The 13928-nt window shown below is 40.4% G+C and overlaps 1 protein-coding gene across 3 annotated transcripts in view; it reads left to right on the forward strand.

Annotated features, from left to right (window-relative positions):
• Positions 1-13928, forward strand: part of KCNQ5 (potassium voltage-gated channel subfamily Q member 5) — a 283926-nt gene that overhangs the window by 251292 nt on the left and 18706 nt on the right. For 2 of the 3 annotated variants that reach the window (XM_027745554.2, XM_027745555.2), the window contains one exon: positions 8198-8418. In XM_027745554.2, coding sequence (XP_027601355.1) covers positions 8198-8418 — 221 coding nt within the window. Of the gene's footprint in view, positions 1-8197; positions 8419-11617; positions 11629-13928 lie in introns of all 3 variants that reach the window. The other variant, XM_027745557.2, reaches the window with a different exon arrangement.

Genomic DNA, 13928 nt, shown 5'->3' on the forward strand with positions numbered 1-13928 from the left:
TGGCACTGCAGTATCAGCGTGCTCAGAGAATAGCAGAGTGTACCCACCAGCAGAAAACACTGAAAAGCCAAGGAAAAAAGTGTTGGTGATACATCAACCCCCAAAATACATGCACCCCAAAGTTGCACTGTGGTTCACAAACCCTTCTGGGTTATTCAGTCAGAGATGAAAGCCTTCACATCAATTACCCATGTCCCATTCCACTTTTCAAGGTTGCTTCTCTGGCACTTGACTCCATCCTCTTCCTTACAGTGCATGCATCTGCTTTTAGTGTCCTAGTTACTCAAGGGGACTAGATTTGCTGTGTCAGTTCTGTGGCTTTTCATATACATAACCTCCATAGGCTTACTAGCAACATATTGATCTCTTCAAATTATTACAGCTGGATCCAAACTTTTTGCACTCACTAGCTGTATTTCCCACTCTTTCAACAGCAACATTTAAAACTGACATTTTGAAAGGTGAGACTGAAGTTGACAGCAAATGAGTATCTTCCCCTAAAACTGTGACTTTTGCAGAGTGGCAAGGCTATTCCCAGTTGTACCTATGAGCACTTAAAGGGAGAAATTTACCTACAATAGCTGGAAGCTAGATCCAAAAAAAAACCCCAAACATCCAGCTCTCAAAACTATAATTCATGCTCCATATTAGTGATAACTGCTGTGGCTTTAAGAGAAGTCAGTGATTTAGCCAGATTTTTTCACTTTATTTTCACTGAATGGAAGATCACAGAATCACAGAATATGCTAATTTGGAGGGGACCCACAAGGATCATTGAGTCCAATTCCTGTGCCTGCACAGGACCATCTCCAAGAGTCACACCATGTGTCTGAGAGTATCACCCAAACATTTTTTGAACTCTGTTAGACTTAGTTCTGTGACCACTTCCCTGGGGAGCCTGTTCCAGTGCCCAACCACCCTCTGGGTGAAGAACCTTTTTCTAATATCTAACCCAAACCTCCCCTGACACAACTTCAGGCCATTCCCTCAGGTCCTGCCACTGCTCACCAGAGAAGAGATCAGTGTCTGCCCCTTCTCTTCCCCTCATGAGGAAGTTGTAGACTGCAATGAGGTGTCCCCTCAGTCTCCTCCAGGTTGAACAGAACAAGTGCCCTCAGCCATTCCTCATATGGTTTCCCCTCAAGGCCCTTCACCATCTTCGTTGCCCTCCTTTGGACACTCTCTAAGAGCTTAATATCTTTCTTATATTGTGGTGCCCAAAACTGCACACAATATTCAAGGTGAGGCCACCTCAGTGCAGAGCAGAGCAGGACAATCACCTCCCATGACTGACTGGTGATGCTTTGCCTGATGCCCCCCAGGACATGGTTGGCCCTCCTGGCTGCCAGGGCACTGCTGACTCAGATTCTACTTGCCATCTACCAGGACCCCCATGTCCCTTTCTGTGGCGCTGCTTTCCAGCATCTCATTTCCAGTCTATACGTACATCCAGGTTGCCCCATCCCGGGTGTAGAATTTGGCACTTCCCAAGGTGTTTGTCCCTTCAGAAACTCCCAATATGTGCACTGCTGCAAATTAGTGTATGTGTAAAAATGAACTAGTTAACTCCTGAGATCCTGGTCTACAGTAAAAACCCTACAGACTACTCTGTGCCTTTAAAAAAGTTGCTTTTTGTCAGTGGCTGTTTATCACTCTTATGCTTACATATTACTATATTTTTGTATCACTGAAAATACATGTGGTGTATGTGGTCTTTTGTGGCAAAAATGTAAATGCAAACTGCTGCAAAGTACTTTGAGATAAATGTCCTCAACTATTTAACTTGTTTCTTACTGCAATGCTAATGCATGGGATACTGTGTGAACTAAGTGAGCTGCTTGTTTCACTCTTTAAATGAAGACGTGTTTGAACAAGTAGTGCATCGAATTTCTTTCTCTGTTGTTCACTGTATTAACAGTGGAGAAAAACTTTTATTGCTTTAGATAAAAGTTATTTTCTTTCCTACCAGATTGACTTATATTTACAGAAATTAATTCTTGCATTTTTTCATGTATAGACCTACAGTCTTTTATTAGGTAACCAATTGTTGCTGTGCATTTGAGTTGACAGCTTATGAGGCTGTAGCTTCACATTGATTTTAATAAAAATATGTATGTTGTATTTCCCAAAATATTACACACAAATATTCTAAATAATCATTCATCAAAGTATTGGTAGACAACCTCTCTAGTGTATCCACACTGTAAACGAGATATTTCTATAATCAGTTCTAGAGTTCTGCAAGTTATTTCAAAAGCCTATATGTTAAATTCTCAATATCTTCAAATCCATACACTGATCACAAATAGTATTTATTTCTGTTCAGTTATACAACACAGATGAAATTGTTCCTGTGCAGGAAACTAGATAAAGACTGATCAATCTTTTGACATCCTCAGAACATGAGCAGCCTTAGGCTGTGTGTAGGACATGCACTGAATGTCTGCAAAGGATGAATGTCACCCATTTACTGTTGTAACCCGTGAGCCTGAATATTAATTTCCTATTCAGAGAGATCTCTCTGGTGCAATAAGGAGAAGTTTTGCCAATATAGGAGCTTGAGTGGAAAATTCATCCTTGTTCTGTGGGAAACAAATGATACTCTGGAATTCTCTCCACTTCCTATACCATATCTGTTTCTAAAAGTAGATTTAATGTAAACACTCTGCATGCACCATATAAAAAGAAAACTGCCAGTGATGCATAATCTAACTTGAGGTGGAAAGCCTAACCCCTTACCTTGCACTGGAATGCTTTGTAACACGGTCCTCTATCTCCCCTCACTCCTAGTAAGCTTTGTAGTAATAAACAGAAGCTCTTCAGGATGTACACGCCTCGGAAACATAGGTATTCAGCATCCTGCCTATTCATATGATGTTTGAGAATGCCAACTAACATCAGGTGCATGATTCATTTATTTCCCCTCCTTAGCATTTTAAATTCCTTACTTCTCCAAACAATGTTTCTTAATTTATTTATTTTTAAGTGCTTGTAAATCCCTTGTTGCTTGTTGCCTGCAATGCCATTAACACAATGGCAATGATACGAGTTCTTTGAAACTCATCCAGTGGGACAATTGCAGTGCACAGCATGCCGTGGTTTGACTAATCCCTGTTCCTCTTCTCTGCCTGAGACTTCAACTTCTGGAATGCATTACACTGCAGAGATCTAAAAGTGGGGTTGAATATTTGGATAAAGACATTTCCCCAAGTCCAAGAGGATTTTTATAACCATGGCAATTGAGTTCTCCATCAAATAATTAGTGGGGAATATTAAGCTATAACATGCTAGGCAATTATAAGAGTCAAAATGTGGAATTGTTGTTGAGAAGAATCCCCTTGGACACAGCCTGTGGAGGTTGTGCCTTCTACCTTCTAGAAGGTAGAAGAATGCATGTGAAATCAAACATTTGCTTCAGCTGAATTCTGTAGCAATTGTGTCTCTTACCAAAAATGGTAATTGCTACATGAATGGATCTTATGGGAAGAAACCCATGATTTATATCTCAAGCTGACTGCATTTTTTTCTTATTTTTTAAACACAATGTAAAAGACAAGAGAAGTACAAACAGATTATAAAAAATGAAGATAAAAAATAATTTCTCTCCTTCCAGAAACTGTTCTGAAAAAGGAAAAAATGCATAAAACTCCATAACATTTTTTTTTCTGTTTGACAATTGAACTATAAGATATTATGACCCAAAATTCTTGTTATTACTCATTGAAAGTATGAGATATAACACTACATTTCTTGAGTTCATGGTCCTAGCATGAGACTGGTGGTGAAGTCTTGACATTTGAACTTCAGGTCTCACTGTACTATCTGTTGCATTTGCATTTGTTCAACTTAGCCTAATTTCAGTAAAGTTTGGTAAGAATCAACACCTGTATTTATTGGATGCTGAAAATTTTCCTGTACATCTGTTGCTGTTATTTTACATAGGTGATAACTTCTGGCAGTTTTAGCTTCTGTCTCAAGACCCAAGGCATTCTCCCTCACCCTCAGGCTCTCCATTCATTTCAATTTCTTCCTATTTCCGCTTCCACCAGCCAGCTCGGTATGAAAAGCTGAAAAATAAGCTGTAAATTGTGTCTAGTAGCAAGCGGTAGTGCTGCAGGTCTGAGGCTGAAGGAGAGCAGAAGTTAAACTTGACCAGAAATGCAGGAAGATGGTCAGGTAAATGGGAGAGTGGGACTGGGAAAGAAAGAGATGCTCAGTTAACAAAAAAAAGTACAGTAAGATGGTCCATGGAAGACAGAGCAAGCAAAGGTTTGTAGGTATTTGTTAGTTAAAAGAAAATCTTACACAATCTAGTCATTTGGACCAGCAGAGGTGTTCGTTCCCCCTGCAGTGAAGCTACAGTGACCTCTAGTGTCCCTAAACACCTATTCCTTCATAAATCAAAGGTGGGAAGGCAGAATCTAAAACAGAAGAAATAAGTACTAGAAAGTCATTTGCTATCCCTGGGAAGTGAATGGCTTGGACATGCAACAGGAGAAATGAGTAGTAAAACCCTGCAACTGACCTTCCAGAAGGCAAACGAATAGAGAAAAGTAGTTTGCTTTCTTTTCCACAGCTGCCAGTTGTAATTGATCTCCACTAAAAGATGCTTCAAAGCTCCAGTGTTATCAATATGAACACATTCCACTACTTGCAACCTGCAAGAATAGAGGATTGATAGGTCCACAGAGATTACAATTGCCAGGGAAGACTGGAGGCAGCTGTGGATCTCTAGATCCTTGTCATTTATGTTTGATTTGGGAACTTGTGTAATTTCATTTTCCTGATTCTTTCTCTTGGTTTTTGCCTTTTGGACAAACATTCAACTTGAAGTTTGGGACAACTTACGGCGATATGTGAATTTCCAATGCCCATTAACAGGTTTTACATTAATTCAAGGGATTTTCTTTGGATACCATGTAACAAGAGAGGAGAAAAGGTGAGAGACAAAAAATATAATAGGCTAGGTCCTGAAAAAAAAGAGGTGAAGGATTTTTAGCTTGCACTGGACAGCATTAAATCATAATAAAGGGCCCTAAAGACTTCAGTGGCTACCCATTCAAATACAGAATGTCCAGAGATGCTTGAAAAGGCATAAGATTATCTTCACTCTATCTCTAATGCCATCTTTACCACTGTTGCATCCAGAGCCAGGAACTAGGCTATAGCCCATAAGGAAAGGGACTTTCACTCCAGGGAAAAGCCTGGTCAAGATCCCTCCAAAATGCTCTGATACAGTTACTCCTTCATGATCTGTTATTTATCATACATAGAAGAGCCCCATGGCAGTGTGGACCCAAGGACAGTAGCTTTCTTCTCCCAAGCATGAATCCCCACTGCTACTGATCATACAATTTGTGCCTGTGCTGAGTAGGACCCAGTGACTTCAGGAACATTTCCCACCAGCCTTCAAATAGGAACAGGGATCCAAGAAGCGAAGAACTGCTATAACCAGTCTCTTTGGAGATGCATCTCAAGACGCAAAACAGAGTTTCCAAACCATGCTTCCTTCAGGGGCTGTGTTTCTCTTCAGGATGCAGCATCCTCCACATGGACCCTTGGCATGCCAATACATTGCCATTGCTACAAAGCAGATTTCATTTTATTTATGAGCTCTGCATTTTAAATTAATATTTTCATTCTCAGTGTTGCACTTCTGAAAAATGTCTATAGCACAGATGAAGTGTCTACTGTTCTTTTCAATTGCCTCATTGCTTTGATTTGGAGAACTAAAGATACGCAGGCTAAGTAGCCATTGTGTACCATTCAGCTTTTTATAAATAAAATAACCATGTCTACCAATCATTTAAAGGCAGACTGCTTTCATTAGTACAAATTAATTGACAGATCAGCATGTGGGCTTTTTTAAATTCTGTTTTTAAATTTTCATTTTTATTTTGAGGTTACTGGAATTATAAAACATATGGTCTACACTGCTGGTTTTTATGGCCATGTTATCAATTTTCATTTCTATTAGTGAAACAGGAAAGGAACTGTCCAGAAACTTTTTAAGTCTAAGATTTGTCAAAAAAAAAGTATAATTTGATTTCATCCTTCAATAACAAGTACAATTTGAGCCATTAAAAAAAAAAAAAGCACAGGGGAACACGTGTAGGAATAATATCTGTAATAAGAAGTCCATTTTTATTCTCTTGCAAATGTTGTATAATATGACAATGCAATAATGAGGTTAATAAATATTTTACAGCTTATATTTTCATTGTTGTACAATGCAAAAGATTCCTGAGCTGAAATGTAATTCAGTCTTGAAATGTAATTTGTATTGAAAATTAAATTTTAGAACTCACTTTTCTTTCAAATTGTAGGTTCTGTGGGTCTTTTGTATTGCATATGCCACAGCACACAGTATTGCAGACCTGGGTAGCAATTTGAAATGGAAATAGATAATATTTCCAGCACCATGATGTGTTTATTTCAACAATTGCTTACTTGGGGCAGGGAAGTAGAGGATTACATTCAGAAATTATAGTAAAGGTATTCTTTTAAGTAATTCAACATGCCATATAGAAACACATTTATCTAATAATCTTGTTATTAACGTGCTCATTTTTTATCATTCTTGAAAATTATCTCATAATAAGTTTTCAGCATGTGTTTTACCTGTGACAAACTGCATTCTTTCTACTCTCAGTGACGTTTGTATTCAAATTGAAATGCTAAGTTCTGCTATGCATGGACAAAGATATCTGTTTATCTCAACATTTCACAGCCACAGAAGCCTATAACTACTTTTCATTTCATATAATTACATATTAACACTGTATTTTCAGAGTGCAGTAGGTTGAACATCTAAGAACCACATAATCCATGTTAGCATTAGTAAATTAGCTGCAGAATTCATTTCCATTGAAAACATCTTATGGGCATGCTGAAGTTAAATGCAAAGGCTTTTAGAATACTAGAAACTGTCTCAACTTCAAGAACAACTGTAATTTGCAGGTAGGCAGTCTTTGCTCTAGTATTTTAAAAAGCCCCTGCAAAGCCTACGCAGAGCAGTAGGACTGCAAGACCCAGTAACATCATACCATGAACAGCTCCTGCATTGGCACCATCATCTCTCCCCTTGCAAGAACAGGACCACTGGTCAAGATGACCATTCCCTTGCTCAACCAACTGAGCTTAACCTTGCAGATAAAACAAGGTTTCCAGACCTTGGTATCAGACGCCCTTTCTGTTTCCCCTTTGTGTCGTCTGCTGCAGGAAGGGACAAACAAAGGCAAAAACGTCAAATAATGAAAAAGCATAGGCAAATAGTTCATCAGCTATGTTTGAACACAAACAAAGGTAATTTAAGCACTAGGAAATAGAAAATCTACATATCCCACATTTAGCTGGCTGGAGAGGAGGGTTATAAGCACAGCAGGAGAAAAGAACAGCTAACGATTGGCCAACCATAAGACCACAGGGTCACCATTGATCCAGGAGACACAGTCATGAGCTTGGCTGGGCTCTTGTACCTGTCCTAAAGCACCTGTCCAATACCACCTGCATGTAGACAGCTCCCAGCTTAATTTCCAGCAATTATTTTAGGAAGTACACAGCATGTCATTACATTTCCATTAATAGGTCATCACGATGTTTCTTGGATATTTGTTTTTGTCTTGTCCAAGTAAGTGCTGTAACAAGGAATTTTGGATATGAGTGAACGCTAATCATGCATATGAAATGTTGGAAGTGCCAAATCCTGAACAAGCATAAATACACTAACAGTATTTTTGCCTGCTTAAAAAAAACCAAGACAATACTACATGGCATGTGGTAAAAATAGAATACATTTCAGTTTTCTTTATCTGAAGACATGGCCAGAAATGCACTGAACATAAGTGCATAAGATGGACACAAACCTATTTAAAATTCAAGGAATAGAAAAAAAACCATAAAACATAGAGATTAATATATAATAATTGGGTGAAATTTGTATTTGTTAATTTTAGTTTCCTTTACAGGATTATTCTGTACTGTCTGATAGACTGCCAATGATAATGCTACTATCAAAAAACAATTACATCAAATTAGTTTCATTCACAAATGAAATATATTCAATGAAAATAAAAGTGTGTAAGAAACAGATTCATACCAGTGAGAATTTTTAGAAATTATTTTCAATTATCGCACAATGGAAAAAAGAAACAGAGTGAAGGAACTATGAAATAAAATATACTTCTTTCTCTCACAGTCAAAAGCTAAGTTTTAAGGAGCGGGTCCGGATGGCCAGCCCACGAGGTCAAAGTATAAAAAACAGGCAATCTTCAGTCGGAGATCGCCGCTCACCAAGTGCTGACATTGCCACCGAGGGCAGCCCAACCAAAGTCCAGAAGAGCTGGAGCTTCAATGACCGAACCCGCTTCAGGCCCTCGCTGCGGCTGAAGAGCTCACAGCCCAAACCCGTGGTTGATGGTAGGAGTCTTTCACACCTCATTTGCCATTGCATGCTGCTCCCAGCCTGCTCACACTCTTGCACGCTTGCACTATGATTGTGAGATGTTTTAGGAAAGCAGAAAGAATTATCTGGAGGCAGAGACACAAGCCATCTATAGTCTGCTTCAAAGAGCGTGCCAATTTGATTTTTTAACAAGAAATTCTGTGTCACTGGTGCATAAGGACCAATTGGTGGAGATAGTAATCACTTTGAAAAGTTGCAGGTGGGCTAAATGTATCCAAGGGATTTGAATGCAGCAGCTCCTCCGTCATGGCCCTGTCTCCCACTGCTGGGCTCAGCTGCTGCCCAAACCTGCTGCCTCTCACTGGTGGTCCACGCAGCATGGCCAGTACTGCACTGTCTGTACCTTTGCCATCCAAGAGCACAGCTTGTGCAGAACTGGTTGCCTCAGGCAGAGGAGCCCTGGTACCTCCATTGGAGATGCAATCACCTGCCACCAAGAGATGTACTACTAGGTGCTTTAATTTTGATCTGGCTTGATAAAGCAGGTGGCTTTAGCAAACAAAACCAGCATTATTGTGAATCCACATGTGAAGAAGTGGATCTTTGTGAAAATGGCTCTTTGTGAAAATGCCTTGATGAACCCACAGCAGGGAGCCTAGCCTTTCTCTCAAGCTGCTCTCCATTCTCTAGCTAAAATGCCATCTGTCATTACATTAGCCAGTATTCAGGCAAGGATCTTCATCTGCCAAAACTTGCCAAAACAAAGACAGTGACTGCCCTAACCAAGGAGCACTGAAGCAGATAAGAGCAGCCCCCTGACAGGCAGGAGCTGAGAGTACCAGGTGAATCTGACACCTGTATGAGACTGGTCCAGCAGTGAAAGGTGCAGTCACACAGCTCTAGGGGTACCACTGCCCCAAGTGGATTTGGTTTGGATTTCTCCATTCACATTTTTCCCAATATATGAATGTTTTGTTCTTTCTTGTGGTACCCCCAGCATAAAAAATAAGGGAGACAAACTGGTTGGCTACCACAGAAGGCAGTGACTCTGGCTGTGTGGGAAAGGTACAATACAGGCAATTTGAACTAAGTAAAGAAGTAACTTCAAACTCTGCAATGGCAATCATGGATGTTATATTCAACGACTATGGTAAAACAGTTGTGTGATTTTGATGTCTGCTTCCTTTTTAAGAGCACATATTATCAAAGACATGTAGGTTGTAAAATACCCACTGAACTGCAATGCCCCATCCCTCAGATGAGGGCTTCCTACGCAACACAACTCTTCAGGAAAAACCTGGGTAAATAAACATTTCCTGGAGGGCAAACAAGACAAATCAGCACTGTTTGCTGAGGTCACCATTCCAGACTAGCCCTCCCCCATGGAGACCTCTCAGATGCATAAATTCCAAATTTGCCTGTGGTTCAGTGAGCTACTGGGGTGAACCAGCTACCAGGCTGCTAACCAGGTCACTCACCACTCCTCTCTCCATCCTGGGGCACAGGTCCTGGCTCATGTCCCACAGCAGCTGCAGCACAGGGGCTATGTGACACCAGCCCAGATTGCATGCTGATATGAAGCTCAGACAAGGCCATGTGCTCCGCAATGGGAAGTGAGAAATGTTCTGGGTAGCAGAGTGGTTGAAGGTACCCTGTCTAAATTTAGGCTTCCTACATAATCATTTATATAGCATAAATATCTCCTTAGAACCGCACCAGAAGTAATTTCATAGGTTAACCCCATGTAACTCACACTGTGCCTAGAAGTGACCTAAGAGAGTAATTTGTTGAGCACTGTCCCAGGGTATCAGTGGCTCACTTCTGTCCCAGCCCTGCAGTCTGCACCTCACTCAAGCACCTGTTTCATTTTTCATTAGCCCATTTGTCATAGAAGCACTTCCTCAGCATGTCCCCTATTTTGTCCTGTAGATATTGTCGTCAATAGCAATGATTTGGACGAGAAAATCGCGCTCTCTCTGATTGTCTCTCTCTCCCGGAAAAGGTGGCATAAACAGCACCTTGGGTATATCTGTAGATAAAAGACAGTAACAACAACAGAGCACTCATTGCTGCCCGTAAACCCTTAAAGATCTTCCTGCTCCTCAGGGTGAGCACAGCCTGTTTCCTGATCAGCAATTTCCAGCTACCAGTCCACCCTTATGAACTGGGGCCAACAGATACACCAATTTCTCATCTGTGGCAGAAGGAACAGCTTCCATTGTCTCCAGTTTTTAGGCAAATGCCAAGTTTCCATTCTGGGACCTCATCCAACTATTTCTAGGACCAGTATGATCAGAGAGATGTCCAGTGTGCTCACTGCTGAGAGGCAGCTCCCTGCTACCTTACCCAGACCTTTGCAGCAAGAGCCAGCACTACCAATCTTGATTTCTTTTTGTTTTTTTTTTTTGTGTGTTACCAATTTCATAGTTCGATATGCCTTCTGTATTTGACAGCTCAATGAGAAAGATCTCGAGATGATGTATTTAGTTTAGAACATCTTACATTTTTCACAGGATGAAAAAAAATATTTGCAGTATATTATTCTTATCTCTAGCTTGCCAGATCCTCCAGTTTTCTCCTTGAGGTATTCTCCAGCCAAATGACTAATTATTTTGGTGGGACAGTCCTCAAGACACCCCTTTCTGGGTGAAATTTTGGACACAAAACAATACTCTTGAACAGCTGGTCCTTCTGCTGATTCCTACATCTCTGTAGTGTGTTTGGGGTAGAAGAAATTACATTTACAATGGACTTTTTGGGCAGTGACAACATAGTACTGGGTACCCAGTTCAGCGTCAAAACTTTATATCAGTGATCTAATGAAAAAACAATAGTCTTACTATTAACTTCTTCCAAAAGAGAAGGCAGAGGAGATACATGTATTTGCTTCATTTTTCTTTCACTGTATGGGATTTGGGATTGTAAATGCCCTTCCATTAGCACAGGCAGAAGAGGAACAATCTCTCTATCAAAGTGAGGTGCACTGAATTCTGTGTGAAAATAAAGAAAAGAAGCAAATGTATAAGAAGAGGATTCAGAAAGGAAGGGAAATTGTTAGCATACAAGGATGATTTAAGCTGATAGCGACTTTGCAGGGCTGACTAAGTACTGGTAAGGACATGGCTGGAATCTGGGCCAAAACCGTCAGAAAGAGACTGCTGGAGAAACTAAACATTAGCAGTTAGAAACTGGCCTGTAAAGGGAAGTTCCTAGTCCAGGCAGGAGTTCATGGGGGTAGCTAAAAGGCTAACCTGGATGAAAATGTAGTAGCCTTCCTGTTAGGCTACTCAGTAACACTCTAACACTCCCCCACTATATACTAAAATCACAGAAGGAGAATTTCTTGGGCAGCAAGTAAAACACTTAAGCTGGCCACAGCTATCTCCCAAAAGGATTTTGGCAAGACAGCCTTAGAACAGTATGACCAAAACTGCTGCACAAATGGCTTTATTTATGGATAGTAACAGTCCTTTGAAACTGCCTATAAACCATTTATTGCTATTGCCAAAGTGGGTATGACAGTACCAGCAATTATTTCAGCTACATTTGTGCATTTGAAAATGGAATCCAAACCTGAGAGAGCTTTGATGGCTAGAGAGGTCTTTGTTGGCATGGCTGCAGATGCTTTCTAGGGTATTTAACAGCAGCACAGGGGAGTGAAATTGAAAATCAAAACTTATATAATCTGATTTTAAATACGTGTGCAGTCTCTGGTGACATGTGGTTCACAACTGCCAGAACTCTTGTTGAAGAGGGGACTCTGCACAAATTAGTGAAGGTGCCAGGATGCTGTATTTCTAATCCCTGTTATCAATCTGAAAGGGAATCATCAGGAATAAGCAGATCAGAGGGAAATTTTCACCAACCAAGAATGGTAAATAGTGAAGCTTTACATCATGCACACCTAAAAGGATACATGAATTGTATAGGGGCATGGAAGAGCCTTCATCAAAGGGATGCTACATCACACGGGCAAAAGTGCTGCCTGACCTCAGAGCCACATGCAGCTACCCCGTACCTGTACCTGTATGCAAAGTGAGCCAGGAGCCACCTCTGGCCCCAAGACCACCTCATGCAATATGGCTTGTGTCTCTGCTAAACAAAACCAGGGAAACTGCAGCCAAACTGCCCACAGGGCAGAATATGAGAATACCCACTGGGAGGTGCCACCCCCATGACAGAGTCTCCACCAGTGATTAAATAGTACAGGTGGTCTCATGCCATTGCTTAAGGCACTGTGACCAGGCCTCATTACATGTTGTATAGATCCATCCACAGAGACTCATCTCACAAAATCTCTTCTTTGCAGACAATGGTGTTCCTGCCCTGGGTTGTTTTTTCTCTGCTTGCCTTGTTTTCTGGGGAGCAGAACCTTTTCTGCTTAAATCATGTACCACCACAGCAGAATTAATGAACAAATATTATGTTGTGGATGCAGTTTTCCATGAGGGACAAAAATACTATATTATATTTGTGTTCTACCATCCCATGCTTCTAAGCCTCTGCATGAGTTATTGTGCCTTTACTGTAACCTAGAGACATTGTGTGGTTTTTTGAATAAAACATCAAAAGTGATCAGCACTGGAGATATTACAAACATATTTCATTTGATTAATTAAAAAAAACTCTCTAAGGGAATATTTGATTTCTTGCACCATCCTTGAACATTTTATGTTCAGATGACCTCTAGCCTTTCATCCCCTACAGAATACTTGCACAAAATCCTCAGGGTACAGTATATTATAAGAGCCATGGAAAGAATGCAATTGTGCATTTCAGCCCCCGTGTCCTCAGTTACTACCATGTAATCTATGTATTGCAAAAATGACAAGTTTTCCTTTCAGTAGCATAGACATCTTGACCTTGGATAAGGTTCATTTGATGCAGCAAAAGTCCTTAGTTTGATTGCTTCTACATCTCAGCTTAAATTTGCTGATTCAAAATAAAGCATCATGACGTCAAAATAAAGCTTGAATGAAATTTTATTAGCAATATATAAATTTGTGCCGGACAATAGATTTATTTTCTTGTGATAGCTTAACTGGATGATAAGGCTCTCATTTATTATCATTGTCAGTGTAATTAACTAGGAAGATCTGGCATTCTGATCTAAGCTCCAAGTCATTTCTTCATTTTGTGTAAGTAAGTACAGGGCATTGGTTTTAAGGCATTATGTTAGCTTATTCCGATCAAAGTCCTGGCCATATGAGTCCATAATTTAGTCACTTCCTTTATGATAGCTCTTGAGGAATTTACTGTGCACCATTACTCACTGGACTGAGTGCTTACTCAGTGGTCACAGGTGGATTAAGCTCATCTCCGTGAAGGACAGCAGCAGACCACCTCACCAGAAGTATGATTTGCATGGGTTTTGGATAACCTCATCTACAGTGAAGACTGTACAAATGAGATAAGAAGTAATTTTGAGAGGACAGTCGTACAACTTCCCAACCACCATGTAACCCACTTGGACCAAATCTGAGACATTTGAGCAGTGTTTCATTTTTATGAAACGTTACTGGGG

The sequence above is a fragment of the Pipra filicauda genome, unplaced genomic scaffold (genome assembly GCF_003945595.2).
Source record: "Pipra filicauda isolate LSUMZ 115617 unplaced genomic scaffold, ASM394559v2 scaffold425_size644529_pilon, whole genome shotgun sequence".
Taxonomy (NCBI): Eukaryota; Metazoa; Chordata; class Aves; order Passeriformes; family Pipridae; genus Pipra; species Pipra filicauda.